This window comes from Rana temporaria, chromosome 13, assembly GCF_905171775.1.
Source record: "Rana temporaria chromosome 13, aRanTem1.1, whole genome shotgun sequence".
Classification (NCBI taxonomy): Eukaryota; Metazoa; Chordata; class Amphibia; order Anura; family Ranidae; genus Rana; species Rana temporaria.
Genome location: NC_053501.1, coordinates 102550869 through 102566399, shown reverse-complemented (window position 1 = coordinate 102566399; position 15531 = coordinate 102550869). Strand labels below are relative to the sequence as shown.

At 47.4% G+C, this 15531-nt stretch overlaps 1 protein-coding gene across 1 annotated transcript in view; it reads right to left on the bottom strand.

Annotated features, from left to right (window-relative positions):
• MTMR11 (myotubularin related protein 11) overlaps positions 1-15531 on the bottom strand; it is a 141525-nt gene that overhangs the window by 49492 nt on the left and 76502 nt on the right. Inside the window, exons 7-10 of the mRNA XM_040333753.1 lie at positions 13632-13773; positions 8161-8248; positions 7980-8068; positions 987-1111 (exon numbers count right to left, since the gene is read on the bottom strand). Coding sequence (XP_040189687.1) covers positions 987-1111; positions 7980-8068; positions 8161-8248; positions 13632-13773 — 444 coding nt within the window. The remainder of the gene's footprint in view (positions 1-986; positions 1112-7979; positions 8069-8160; positions 8249-13631; positions 13774-15531) is intronic.

The following is a 15531-nucleotide window of genomic DNA, read 5'->3' as shown; positions in this document are numbered from 1 at the left end:
ATATCCAGGCCTGATACTGCAAGGTTCTCTTTTCTTCTTCATCAACCTTTTCTTCCTATTTGATGTTGATGTTGGCCTGGAAATAAAGCATTGGAAAACCCTTTATTAATTGTCTGGACCTTCGCTTACTATCCTGCTTCTCCAACTACACTCCTAGACCACATTAAGGTAACTTAATACGCCGATCCCAACAAAAAAATCAGTGGCTCCTGCGGGGGTAGCGCTACACATACTTTCTTCTTGCCCAATACTTGCCCAGGCCAGCAAAAATTCTGGTAAAAATGGTTCCCTAGGTCCCAGAGCAGTGGCACAGTTGGTACAAACGGTTTGCGTCCTCCCCAGAAACCGGGTCTTATAAACCAACCAAATCTCAGCTCAGTCTTCAGTAGTCAGAAAAACTGCAGTTTTTCCTCAATAAAATAAAATTCTGAAATACCACCACATAGCACAATGGTGTTGAAAAAAGTCAGTTTTTCGAGTTGTAAAAAATTAATATTTTTTTTAATGTCATTAAACATTGTAAAAAATGGTCGTGTGTGGGCTTTAACGACGTGAAAAAAAACGCGCATGCTCAGAAGCAAGTTATGAGACGGGGGCGCTCGTTCTGGTAAAACTAGCGTTCATAATGGAGATAGCACATTCATCACTCTGTAACAGACTGAAAAGCGTGAATCGTCTCTCAAACTTTTACTAACACGAAATCAGCAAAAGCAGCCCCAAGGGTGGCGCCATCCGCATGGAATTTCCCCTTTATAGTGCCGTCGTACGTGTTGTACGTCACCGCGCTTTGCTAGAGCATTATTTTTTCACGATCGTGTGTAGGCAAGGCCGTTTTAATGATCGGGTTGAAAAAAACTTCGTTTTTTCTAGACCATTAAAAACGTAATTTTTTACAACCTGAAAAACGGTCGTGTGTACGCTGCATTATACCCCAGCTCAACAGCCTAAAAAAACATGCCAAGCAATGTAATAGTAGAACGGCTTACCAGCTGAGCACAAGCTGCGCAATTTAAGGTAAGAGATCTGGATGTCGGAGATGGAAGGAAGGTCTTCAGAGGTGTCGATGACCACACACTGTGAATGGTTGACGAATAACAGCAGTCGCATTGACCTGGAACATTAAAGTTTTAATTAGCAATCAGTTAAAGGAGAGCTCTACTAAAAGAGACACACAGGTTGCCACAAGTTTCCTGGCTGTCTCTGGTTTTAATGCGTTTTGGGTGTAATTATGAAAAATTTGCATAGCTGTTTTTCCCATCAAAATGCCATGGAATTCCATTCTGTGTGAATAGGGCAAAATGAAATGTTCTTAGGATATATTTGTGCAAAACGATAATGCAATATGTGTATATAAAATAAAGTAAAATGACACAGATGATACGTGACAGACAGCAGCTCTCACAAAAATATACGCCTCATACCAAAAAAAACAAAATCAATGTGTAGCGTTTGCAAACATTATTTGGATAAAGTACATAAAGTCCATCTATTATGTGAAAATAAAAAATAAGAAAGGGGGAAAATAATAGTCCAAATATCCCAACGAAATATCCATAGAGTGAACTGAAGAGTGCGTTGATCCAATATTTACTATATACTATAGGGCAAATATGTCTGCTTACCAGATATTAGTGAGCTTTCACCCCTTACTACTGGTATAACCGCATCAGCTGTCCAGCCTTCTTGGTTAGATTCCAACTTACTGCCTCACAGAAGAAGTCCCATTGAACGAAACGTATGTCAGGCTATGTGCCGGACAAACAAGACAGCCTATTTTTGCTGTAAGTAGAACCTTTAATAGGGAAGCAGGCTGAACAACTCATGCGGTTATACCTTTAGTGAAGGGTGAAGGCTCACTGATGCGCATATAGACCATGGGAGGTCCTAATATCTGGTAAGCAGACATATTTGCCCTATTTATCCTGTGGGGAGTGCCGGGTGTCATCACTGATTGAATATTGTATCAATACACTCTTCAGTTCACTCTATGGATGTTTAGCCTGCTTTGTTGGATTCCCCAGGTGTATCCCCCACAGCTATCAACAATCAATGGGAACTCCAGAGTCCGGTCACACAGTGTGCACATGGAAGAGGAAGATAAACTCATTGCGCAACATTCTTTAAAAGCACACAGGAGTTTATTAAAGGTTCTACTGACAGCAAAAAACTATAAAATAGGCTCAAATGGAAACACTTGTTTGTCAGGCACCCCCTATGGGTGCTCAGACGTCACTGCCTAGCCTGACGTACATTTCTTTAGATTCCAGCTTACTGCCTCACAGAAGAAGTCCCATTGAACGAAACGTATGTCAGGCTATGTGCCGGACAAACAAGTGTTTGCATTTGAGCCTATTTTTGCTGTAAGTAGAACCTTTAATAGGGAAGCAGGCTGAACAACTCATGCGGTTATACCTTTAGTGAGGGGTGAAAGCTCACTGATGCGCATATAGACCTTGGGAGGTCTTAATATCTGGTAAGCAGACATATTTGCCCTATTTATCCTGTGGGGAGCACCGGGTGTCTTCACCGATTGAATATTGGATCAACAATATTTTTTCAGGATGTGCCTGAATTCCAGCGGCGGGGAGGGTTTTTTTTTTTTTTTTAAGCACCTGATTAGAGCCATAGGCTCTAATATGCTTAAAAAAAGGTGGACTTGGAGCACAGAGAATTGCGCTCGCAGTCCACCCAGGCGTGTAAGAAAGGCAAATTAATATTTGCTTTTCTGACACTGAACCGCCTCTCCGCCAATCAGGAGGATCGGGTCTAATACCAGTCACCTGATTGTCTGAAGGCACAGGTGATCCCATTGGCCAGCTAGCAAAAGCGAAGAAGAAACGCATGGAGGACACAGGAGCCATTGCCTGACCCGTGCTACCCGTCCCACAGCTCGCCGCTGTCACCTGCTGCCTGCCCTGCCACCTAGATGGTATAAGTGCCGGTTAGACAGCGAGCGGGCAGGCAGGGCATAGTGTCTGCATATGATGGGTACAGAGGCTGCAATTGATGGGGCACAGAGGCTGCATTTCATGGAAACAGAGGCTGCAATTGATGGGGCACAGTGGCTGCAATTGATGGGGCACAGAGACTGCAATTGATGGGGCACAGAGACTGCAATTGATGGGGCACAGAGGCTGCAATTGATGGGGCACAGAGGCTGCAATTGATGGGGCACAGAGGCTGCAATTGATGGGGCACAGAGGCTGCAATTAATGGGGCGCAGAGGCTGCATTTCATGGACGCAGAGGCTGCAATTGATGGGGCACAGAGGATGCAATTGATGGGGCACAGAGGATGCAATTGATGGGGCACAGAGGATGCAATTGATGGGGCACAGAGGCTGCAATTAATGGGGCACAGAGGCTGCATTTGATGGGGCACAGAGGAGGCAATTGATGGGGCACAGAGGAGGCAATTGATGGGGCACAGAGGATGCAATTGATGGGGCACAGAGGCTGCATTTCGTGGGCACAAAGGCTGCAATTGATGGGATACATTGGCTGCTTTTGACGGGGCACAGTGGCTGCTTTTGGCGGGGCACAGTGGCTGCTTTTGGCGGGGCACAGTGGCTGCATTTGATGGGGCACAGTGGCTGCATATGATGGGCACAGTGGCTGCATATGATGGGCACAGTGGCTGCATATGATGGGCACAGTGGCTGCAATTGATGGGGCACAGTGGCTGCAATTGATGGGGCATAGTGGCTGCATTTGATGGGGCACAATGGTTGCAATTGATGTTTTTGTTTCAGTATTTTTCAGTTTGTTTGCCCCCCCCCCCAAAAAAAATTGAGCACCAGCCGCCACTGCATAGTACAGTATGGCACCTGGATGGAGCTAATGATCATAGGAAATAAACACATTAGACACATTAGGGGAATGCGGAGGCATCTGAATGGCAATTTTTTAATAGACCCCTTTAATTGCAAAGACTTTCTGTGCTAAGGCTTTACAGTACAGATAACCATGTGCTCTATGAAAGAGATAAAAGAAGAGACAATGAGACGTAAGAAAATACGTCTTTTCAGGGAAATCGTAGGACAAGGGGTCATGACATGTAATTGAAGCACAGATGAGTGTTACCTTACTCCGGTTTCACTCAGTACAGCTGTGCTATGCTATATCTTGCAGAGTCACCTATACAGATACTGTTGCAGTGTCTCTTGACCATACAAACCTATGAGAGTGAATGGGTGAACATTTCTTGCCATAAGCAAGCCCATCAAAATGAATTTGGTGCTGGGAACTGTGTTCATTCTCATTCTATACAAGTATATATACATCACTTTCCTTGTAATAATCTCAGATAGAATAGTCCTGCACAGGGGCGGACTGACAACTCATGGGGCCCCCTGGGCAACAGGAGGTCATGGGGCCCCCTGTGTCCCCGCCCACACAAACCACACCCACACAAAGCCCCACCCCCAGCTTGCAATGCGTGGATGCCTCAATTCTGGGTCGAACCTGAGATAAACAGTGCACAGGGGACAGCAGGGCAGAGCATGGGTGAACAATGGCAAAGTATAGAAGTCAGCAGGTCATAGCACAGGGGGTCAGGAGGGCACAATATGTGTGTGTGTGGAGGGCAGAAGGGCACACTACAAGGAGAGCAGCAGGGCACATTATGGGGCACACCAGAGAACATTACAGGTTGGGGGGGCCACAGTAAAACACATTACATGGGACGGCAGCAGGGAACATTATAGGGCACATTACATGGGGGGGGAGTCAGAGGGGCACAGCATGGAACATTACATGGGGCAGGAGGGCACATTATGGGATACAGCAGAGTATATTACATAAGGGCATGAGGGCACATTATGGTGCACAGCAGAGCACATTATGGGGCATATTACATGGGGACAAGAGGGCACATAATGGGACACAGCAGGGCATATTACATAGGGGCATGAGGGCACATTAAGGGGCACAGCAGAGCACATTAGGAGGGATAAAATCTCATATTATGGGGCACAGCAGGGCACATTATGAGGCATAGCAAGGCATATTACATGGGGACAAAAGGATACATTATGGGGCACAGCAGGGGATTTTACATAGAGCAAGAGGGCACATATAGGGCACAGTATGGTGCCCACTCCTACGCTGATGACACTCAACTTTACCTTTGCATCACCAACAAAAAAGACCAATACCACGCACTAGAAAATTGCCTCTTATTGATCGATAATTGGATGACGGAGAGCTCCCTCAAACTTAATGGATCCAAAACAGAACTTCTCCACGCAAACCGAAAGAAAAACTCAAGGACAACATGCACACCACCCACCATCCTTGGGCAAATCATCACCCCAAGCACCAAAGTCAAAAGCCTCAGAGTCATCTTTGACTCAGACATGACTATGGACGCGCAAATAGGACCAGTAGTCAGCGGATCTCACTACCATCGCCGCCTGGTGCGTAGACTCATCCTCTGCGTAGACACAGCAGTAGTAGTTGGAACAATCATCAATTCCTGACTCGACTTAGCAAACTTCCTCTACCTCGGACTCCCTAAATTCCAAATTTCACGTCTGCAAGTCTCACAGAACACAGCAGCCAGACTGGTAACAGGAAAAAAAACCTGGGAATCAATCACCCCATCCCTGAGGACTCTCCATTGGCTAGCCGTGAAGGATCGGGTTACATTCAAGACCCTCTGCCTCACTCACAAATGCACACAAGGAAACGCTCCTCAATACCTATGCGCGAAAATAAAACACTACACCCCTAGTCGCACCCTCCGGTCAACTAACCAAAACCTCCTCCACATCCCCAAGACCCGCTACAAATCTAAAGGAGAACAAAGATTTGCAGTCCAAGGACCATGGCTATGGAACGCTCTACCCACGGACATCCACATGGAAGAAAACCATCGGGCCTTCAGAAAAAAACTTAAGACCCACCTCTTCTGAAGACACAGGACGGCACTGGATGCAAAAAGCGCCTTGAGGCGATTTAGTTTGCATTTGTAGCGCTATACAAGTTACTCACTCACTCAGGTGTCCCCATTGGAAGAATTATCCTCTATTCTTGTTCTGATGACTAGGAAGAGGTAGGTTCGGTCCAAAACTAGTTTGGTGGAAGCCGTAGATAGCTGTCACATGATAACATCCCAGCTCGGCCAAATCTGCAGCACCTGCCATTCTTTGCCCTGCGGTTGCCCGTTCACAAAAGGGCCAGAAAGCTTGTGACATTATTGACCTAATATGGGTCAATGGCCATGTGGTCATATTGGGTCAATGACATCAAGAGCATCCCCACCTGTGTGTGCAGATGTGGAGCGGGGAATGCTCAGGTGCTGCTGATTAGGTTGGCTGGAATGTGATTATGTGACGCACTACGGGTTCCACCAAACTGGGTTTGGACCGAGTTCAGATCAAACCCAGTTTAACCCTACTAGTGACAACTCAAACTTTTGGATTTCTCATCATTTTTAGTCCCAGGGACAATGGTCACCAGGATAATTAGAGAGACTAAATCCCCCTAGCAATGACAGCAGGTGATGCATCTTGGTGCAGTAAGGGGTTGACTGGCAATTTCTGATTTCCAGAACACAAAGACATGTTGTGGTTCTGGTGCACCGAATGCGTGCCATCCCTGTAGCACATACAGCTCGCCATTCTGAGTACGAGGCAGGTGGAAATGTGGACAGATCGCCATTCTGAGTACGAGGTAGGTGGAAATGTGGACAGGTGACATTTTACATCTTTTTGGTATACATGGGACTGAGCATGGGGCATAGGCAACTCTGCAGTTGTATTGATCTTGCATAATCAATGTATATTGCCTTCTTGCAGTGACCTCATTGGCCATGGGCATGAGCCCTTCTGGCAGGGACCTCATTGGCCATGAGCATGAGCCCTTCTGGCAGTGACCTCATTGGCCATGGGCATGAGCCCTTCTGGCAGTGACCTCATTGGCCATGGGCATGAGCCCTTCTGGCAGTGACCTCATTGGATATGGGCATGAGAGCCCTTCTGGCAGTGACCTCATTGGACATGGGCATGAGTCCTTCTGGCAGTGACCTCATTGGCCATGGGCATGAGCCCTTCTGGCAGTGACCTCATTGGCCATGGGCATGAGAGCCCTTCTGGCAGTGACCTCATTGGCCATGGGCATGAGAGAGAGCCCTTCTGGCAGTGACCTCATTGGCCATGGGCATGAGAGCCCTTCTGGCAGTGACCTAATTGGACATGGGCATGAGCCCTTCTGGCAGTGACCTTGTTGGATATGGGCATGAGAGCCCTTCTGGCAGTGACCTCATTGGATATGGGCATGAGAGCTCTTCTGGCAGTGACCTCATTGGACATGGACATGAGCCCTTCTGGCAGTGACCTAATTGGACACGGGCATAAGCCCTTCTGGCAGTGACCTCATTGGCCATGGGTATGAGCCCTCATGACAGTAACATCATTGATCATGGGCATGAGCCCTTCTGGCAGTGACCTCATTGGACACGGGCATAAGCCCTTCTGGCAGTGACCTCATTGGCCATGGGTATGAGCCCTCCTGACAGTGACATCATTGGCCATGGGCATGAGCCCTTCTGGCAGTGACCTCATTGCTCATGGGCATGAGCCCTTCTGGCAGTGACATCATTGGACATGGGCCCTTCTGGCAGTGACCTCATTGGCCATGGGCATGAGCCCTTCTGGCAGTGACCTCATTTGCCATGGGCATGAGCCCTTCTGGCAGTAAGCACCGCTGCTTAACATTATAAATCAGCCCAATGGCGACCTAATGTACAAATAAAATTCATGCGTTCAGCACCAATCCAGACACGTAGGTCAACCATGGAGTTCCTAGGCAGCAAGAAACATGGGCTGTGTCCAGATTGGTTATAATTGAACCCATAATAGAGCAGGTTGACGTTTTCTAAGACACAGAGCTCTTCAGAAGTCTATTAATAAGAATGGACAACCATTTAGATGTATCATCCAAACCGAATTAGCCACCCCCCTCCCAAGTTGTGCTTACTTCAGGTCCTCTTTATCGGGGTCGGTGTTGGATTGAAATCCAGCCGCTCTCAGCAGGTCACTTCCACACGGGTGATGCCACGACCATCGCTGTGAATTTAACACAAAAAAGAAACCAGTGTTATATGATATTTCATACATATTAATCTAGGGACGAAGATCAGACGCGGTGCAGTACTCACAGCTATCCGCCTCTGCTGGAAATGTGCAAATGTCTTCTTTAGGTCATTGTCCAAGAGCTTGCAGGGGACCACAAAGTACTTGGAGAGGCTGAAATAAAGACATAAAGGACTTTGAGGCTTGACGTGGTAAAGGAGGCATCTGCTGTCTGTGCCAGCTCAGGAGCCAGGTTCAAATACAGAGCCATTTAAAGCAGAACTAAAAGTGTAAAAACAAAAATTGGTAGTAAGAAGGTACTTCATTGCACTTCTTTAAAATCTACACTGAGGGGGGGTATTTATAAAAAATTATTGGACATACGTGACATACATTCGCCCATTCTTGATGAATTTTGAATTATTTTGCCTAACACAGTAATTTCTTATGATCGTCAGCTCTATTGGGTGAACTCTATTATGACCACTAGATGGAGCTGACGATCATAGGAAATCACTGTATTAATGTGGAACTAGACTGTATCCGAGTACCACAAACTGAAAACACAATTTAAAGTGCAAATTCACCCAAAAGGGGAAGTTACGCTCTTCCTCCTCCATCCTCCCTTCTCTTTTACATTTGGCCAATGTTTTTTTTGGGGGGGGGGGGGGTACTTCATTTTGACAGGGACCTGCCCCCCCCCACTTTCGGACAGATCACAGCGGCAATCCGAGCGAAAGTTCAGCCCCCTCCTTCCTCCGCAGCCTTCTGAGGCTCATTACAGGCCCCAGAAGACTGCAGGACCAATCACAAAGTGCAGCGTGGCTCGTGCATTGGGCTACTGGGAGCTTCACTGCTGGTTTACTTTAGTGAAAATGACAGCGCCTTGACCCGGAGCCAATTGAAGAATCGGCTCGACATCACTGGACCCAGGGGCAGGTAATTGTCCTTATAATAAAACCTTTACAAATTCTGTAGCTGCTGACTTTTAAAGTGATTGTAAATTGTGGGCACTGATTGGCATCCATTGCGGGCACTTATTGGCATCCATTATTTCTGTCATTGTCATCCCTGGTGGTCTAGGGTGGCATACCTGTGTTTTGCATCCCTGGTGGTCTAGTGGCATCCCTGGTGGTCCTGGGCGGGCATCCTCGGGAGGGCTTTGCTGATAATCGATCAGCACAAACCCCCCCTGTCAGAGGAGCAGCCGATCGGCTCTCCTCTACTCGCGTCTGACAGACGCGAGTGAGGAAAAGCTGATTACCGGCTTTTCCTGTTTACATCGTGATCAGCCGTGATTGGTCAGAGACTCTTTACCTAGACTCTTTACCTAGATCGGTGTTGCGGGGTGTCAGACTGACACCCTGCAACAACGATCGCCGCGATGAGCGCCCCCGGGGGCGCGCAGCAGCTCAATATCCTGAGGACTTCATATGACGTCCACTCAGGATATTGAAACCACTTTGCCGACGTCTTTTTGCATAAGGCGGGCGGCAAGTGGTTAATTTATTTTTAATATTCAAAGCATTCTCCCCCAACCATCTACGTCTCCATGCTTTATTTTGTTGAGAAATCACTTTGAAAAACATCTCCCTAGCATTTCTAGCCACAGCCATCTTGGGTAAGGGCAGATGATTCATGTAGCCTATACCTCCTGAAATTCATCTGCCCTTAGCTCGGGCATGCAGGCAGGAGGGTGTGCTTAACTGAGAAAACCCCAGATGAAGGACAAAAAAATTCCATAGAAGACTCCTGGGATGTATGACATCATTTTGGCCTAGGCTAGAAACCAGGAAGCAACTGAAGGAATGTAAAAAAAAAGTTTAAAACAAGTAAATATAATACATTTTCTTATCTATTTACTAATGCTAGTGGCATAAAGATTAAAATAGTCAATGTCACTTATCCCACCGCAGTGATCGCCCAGGCTGAACGTCAAAAGATGACAGACTGCAGTTTGAAACATAAACATAAATATCTTCAAAATGCGCAAAAGATGCAAAAATGGTTCTGGCAGCAAAGAGGTTAAAGACTGTACTATCGCAGCAGTTTAAGCTTGTTGCCTATAGAACAAGTGAGAGTGGAAGTTGGCACACACCGGGTGACAGGTCTACCTCCGAGCTGTGCAACAGAGAACATCAACAGAGCACCGCCAAGGAGGTCATTTCTTCATATACAGTATACAGAACAGCGGTGACACGTGTCTCCTGAATGTACAAGGGGGTCACAGTGTGTGCATGTTCTCTAGGTTATGGGAAATGAAGCAGCAGAGAGATCCGGGAAATGTATTGATTATGGAAATATTGACTTTTGTCTAAGAGGATAACACTAAAGTACACCACCAGCATTCTGCAACCGCTTAATGGAGCTGCATTGCATTCTGGGTTGGGATGAATTCGGGGGCCCCTGGTATACTGTGACCATTTACCCCACACAAAAAAATTCTCTTTTTAAGCTCTGTCTTGCAGTGCACACATTCCAAGGTGCAAAACAAAAGTGAAGCCCTCAAAAAAGTGCGCAAGGTGTACATGCGGTCCTCCCATGAATAGAAAGGACCTTTGCCCTGATCGCCCAGACGCAAGACTCCTGGCGAGGACTAAGGTACTCATGGTCCATGAAGCCAAAACCAGGTGGACCCCTTTCTTCGGGAGACCTCTCCTAAAGGGAAACCTCATGGGAGGAGGAGAACCTGATCATAGGGCCACATGCTCTTCCCACTGCCCGATATACAGGCACCATGTAGTACCTTTTACTCTTACAATTTATTTTTCTTTTACACATTTTTTTTTGGGGGGGGCGCAAACAAACGAAAAAAAACCCCCCATCAATTGCAGCCTCACTGTACCCATTAATTGCCGCCACTGTGCCCAGCAATTGCCGCCACTGTGCCCATCAAACGCAGCCACTGTTCCCATCAAACGCAGCCACTGTGCCATAAAATTGTCGCCACTGTGCCATGCCATCAAACGCAGCCAATGTGCCCATCAATTGTCGCCACTGTGCCCATCAGTTGTCCCCACTGTGCCATTCCATCAAACGCAGCCACTGTTCCCATCAATTGTCAACACTGTGCCCATCAATTGTCGCCACTGTGCCATGCCAAACGCAGCCACTGTGCCCATCAATTGTCGCCACTGTGCCATGCCAAATGCAGCCACTGTGCCATGCCATTGTCGCCACTTTTCCCATCAATTGTCGCCACTGTGCCATGCAATTTTCGCCACTGTGCCCATCAATTGTTGTCACAGTGCCATGCCAAACGCAGCCACTGTGCCATGCCAAACGCAGCCACTGTGCCATGCCAAACGCAGCCACTGTGCCCATCAATTGTCGCCACTGTGCCATGCCAAATGCAGCCACTGTGCCATGCCATTGTCGCCACTTTTCCCATCAATTGTCGCCACTGTGCCCTGCCATTGTCGCCACTGTGCCATGCCATTGTCGCCACTGTGCCCATCAATTGTCGTCACTGTGCCATGCCAAACGCAGCCACTGTGCCATGCCATTGTCGCCACTGTGCCCATCAATTGCTGCCAGTTTGCCCCTAAAATGCCGCCAGATTGCCCCCCTCCGGTGGCTCTGATAGACACTTCCACAGCCAACCAACTGCCGTTATTCAGATGGCTGGCGCTCTCCAGGGGGCCGGCCATCTGAGTAGTGGGCGGCAGTGGCGATAATACATAGATTCAGGCAATGCATGAATCTATGTATTGTTTTTAAAGCGCCCCGTCCTGACAAACTTGCGCGCAGCAGCGAACGCATACGTGAGTAGCGCATGCAGGGCTGCCATCAGGGGAGTACAGGCATTACACCTCTATGGGGCCTGATGGTCCCCAGGGGCCCGGATGGCCCCCCTCCCGTTAATTTATTTCTTGCATTACACCTGTAAGGGGCCTGATGTTCCCGAGGGCCCCTTACAGGCACGGCTGGCCCCCCTCCCGTTTTTTTTTTGCATTAGACCTGTAAGGGGCCCGATGTTCCCCTCTCCACTCCCGTTTTTTTTAAATTTGTATTTATTTATTTTTTGCATTACACCTGTAAGGGGCCCTATGGTCCCCAGGGGCCCTTACAGGCCCGGCCGGCCCCCCTACCGTGTTTTTTTTATTGCATTACACCTGTAAGGGGCCCGATGGTCCCCATGCCCCCCCCCCCCGCTTATTATCTCGCGTCAGGAGAGAAGAGATTACACTTTCTTTTCGTCAGTTCTCTGCTCCAGGGGGGCCCTGCCTAAAGCTGTGTAAGGGGCCCCAAAATTTGTGATGCCTGCCCTGAGCGCCCGCATATGAAAACGATGTTCAAACCACACATGTGAGGTATCGCCGCGATCATTAGAGCAAGAGCAATAATTCTAGCCCTAGACCTCCTCTGTAACTCAAAACATGCAACCTGAAGATTTTTTTAAACGTCGCCTATCGAGATTTTTAAGGGTAAAAGTTTGTCGCCATTCCACGAGCGGGCGCAATTTTGAAGCGTGACATGTTGGGTATCAATTTACTTGGCGTAACATTAAAAAATTGGGCTAACTTTACTGTTGTCTTATTTTTTTATTAAAAATAGTGTATTTTTTCCAAAAAAGTGCGCTTGTAAGACCACTGCCCAAATACGATGTGACAAAGTATTGCAACGACCGCCATTTTATTCTCTAGGGTGTTAGAAAAAAAAAAGTATAATGTTTGGGGGTTCTAAGTATTTTTTTAGCAAAAAAAAATTGTTTTTAACTTGTAAACACTGATAGCCAGATTCAGGTAGAGTTAGGTCAGCGTATCAGTAGATACGCCGACCTAACTCGGAATCTGCGCCGTCCTAAGTTTAAGTGTATTCTCAAACAGAGATACACTTAAACCTATCTAAGATACGACGGCTTGCGCCGTCCTATCTTAGGGTGCAATATTTTGGCTGGCCGCTAGGTGGCGCTTCCATTGCGGTCAGCGTAGAATATGTAAATCACTAGATACGCCTATTCACGAACGTACGCCCGGCCGCCGCAGTACAGATACGCCGTTTACGTAACGCATTATCAGGCCTAAAGATATTCCATCAAATAGTTGGAATAGTAATGTTAAAGTATGGCCGCCGTTCCCGCTTCGAAATTCGAAAAATTGATGTTGTTTGCGTAAGTCGTCCGTGAATAGGGATTTACGTAATTTACGTCCACGTCAAAACCAATAGGCCCGTGCGGCGTACGTTGCCGCAATGCACACTGGGATATGTAGGCGGACGGCGAATGCGCCGTTCCAAAAAAACGTCAATCATGTCAGGTCAAGCTCCATTAACATAAAACACGCCCCCTCAGCTAAATTTGAATTAGCCGCCCTTACGCCCGCCCGCTTTAGGCTACGCCGCCGTAACTTAGCAGGCAAGTACTATGTGAATCATGTACTTGCCTCGCTAACTTACGGCGGCGTAGCCTAAATGCCGTAAGCTACGCCGCCGCCGCAAGTATGCGCTCACCATCCTGAATCTAGCTATGAGTCTGAAAAAGAAACTTGGTCCCTAAGTGGTTAAAACTCATGTGTGATAACATATGGCACACGCCCCTTTACTCTCATGGCATTACCTGGTACAGGTGTCACAACGCTCATTAAGGGGCGTCACTCTCCAGGCGGTCGCTCCGAGCCTTTCGATTTCGTTCTCCCAGTCTGCTAGCGACTCGAAAAGCCTTGTAGGGTAGTCCATTCGTGCTTCGCTTTCCCGCCTATCTGTCAACAGAGAGCAGGGCAGGGCATGAAGCACCATTTCATACTAAACTAAATCAGAAAGGTATTAAAAAAACTGAATATCCAAATTTCCACTCTGGATTCATTCCGCGAGACAAGGAAGATAATCATCAGCTACATCTAGTGGCCGCAATGCTGTATTTTCCTGAAATACCTCAATCAGGAAAGTACCACATTATGACCACTAGATGGAGCTGACGATTATAGGAAATAAACATATTCGATACTTTACCGGGTATTATTCACACATTATGACACAAACACACAATACATTATTTATGAGCAAACCCTCCTCAATTGATATAAGTGATGGTGGCAGGCTGCCTTGATCTGTTCGGTTGCTTTTGCGATTGAAAATCAATTGAAAGTGGCTGACATTGTTTGAAAATGTGTAAATGGCCAGCATTAGGCTTTAAAGCTAAACTCTAGGCAGATATAAAAGACAACAAAAAAATGTAGTACATTTATTGTTTTACAAAAAGGAACTAGTGAATATATCTGAATCTTAACTGCCATTGGCGATCGCCTCTGCAGCGGCACTCCTACTGGGAGCAGGAGAGACAGGACTGGAAGCCAATCAGGCGAGCTGTATACAAATATGCTAACAGAGAATATGTTGATAGGAAGAGAGAACAGAGTGAGCAGACAGATGATCTTGTTAGTCTGCTGCTGCTCTTTATACTGCCTAAATGGTGCTCAAATAGTTGGGGGGGAGCAAAGAAACTGAAAAATTCTAAAAAAAAAAAATTGCAGCCTCACTGTGCCCATCAAATGCAGCCACTGTGCCCATCAAATGCAGCCACTGTGCCCCATCAAATGCAGCCACTGTATCCCATCAAATGCAGCCACTGTGCCCCATCAAATGCAGCCACTGTGCCACATCAAACGCAGCCACTGTGCCACATCAAACACAGCCATTGTGCCACATCAAATGCAGCCACTGTGCCCATCAAATGCAGCCACTGTATCCCATCAAATGCAGCCACTGTGTTCCATCAAATGCAGCCACTTTGCCACATCAAACGCAGCCACTGTGTCCCATCAAATGCAGCCAGAGCCCCATAAAATGCAGCCACTGTGCCCCATAAAACGCAGCCACTGTGCCACATCAAATGCAGCCACTGTGCCACATCAAATGCAGCCACTGTGTCCCATCAAATGCAGCCAGAGCCCCATAAAATGCAGCCACTGTGCCCCATAAAACGCAGCCACTGTGCCACATCAAATGCAGCCACTGTGCCACATCAAATGCAGCCACTGTGCCCATCAAATGCAGCCACTGTATCCCATCAAATGCAGCCACTGTGTTCCATCAAATGCAGCCACTTTGCCACATCAAACGCAGCCACTGTGTCCCATCAAATGCAGCCAGAGCCCCATAAAATGCAGCCACTGTGCCCCATAAAACGCAGCCACTGTGCCACATCAAATGCAGCCACTGTGCCACATCAAATGCAGCCACTGTGCCCATCAAATGCAGCCACTATATCCCATCAAATGCAGCCACTGTGTTCCATCAAATGCAGCCACTTTGCCACATCAAACGCAGCCACTGTGTCCCATCAAATGCAGCCAGAGCCCCATAAAATGCAGCCACTGTGCCCCATAAAACGCAGCCACTGTGCCACATCAAATGCAGCCACTGTGCCACATCAAATGCAGCCACTGTGCTACATCAAATGCAGCCACTGTGCCACATCATATGCAGCCACTGTGCCCCATCATATGCAGCCACTGTGC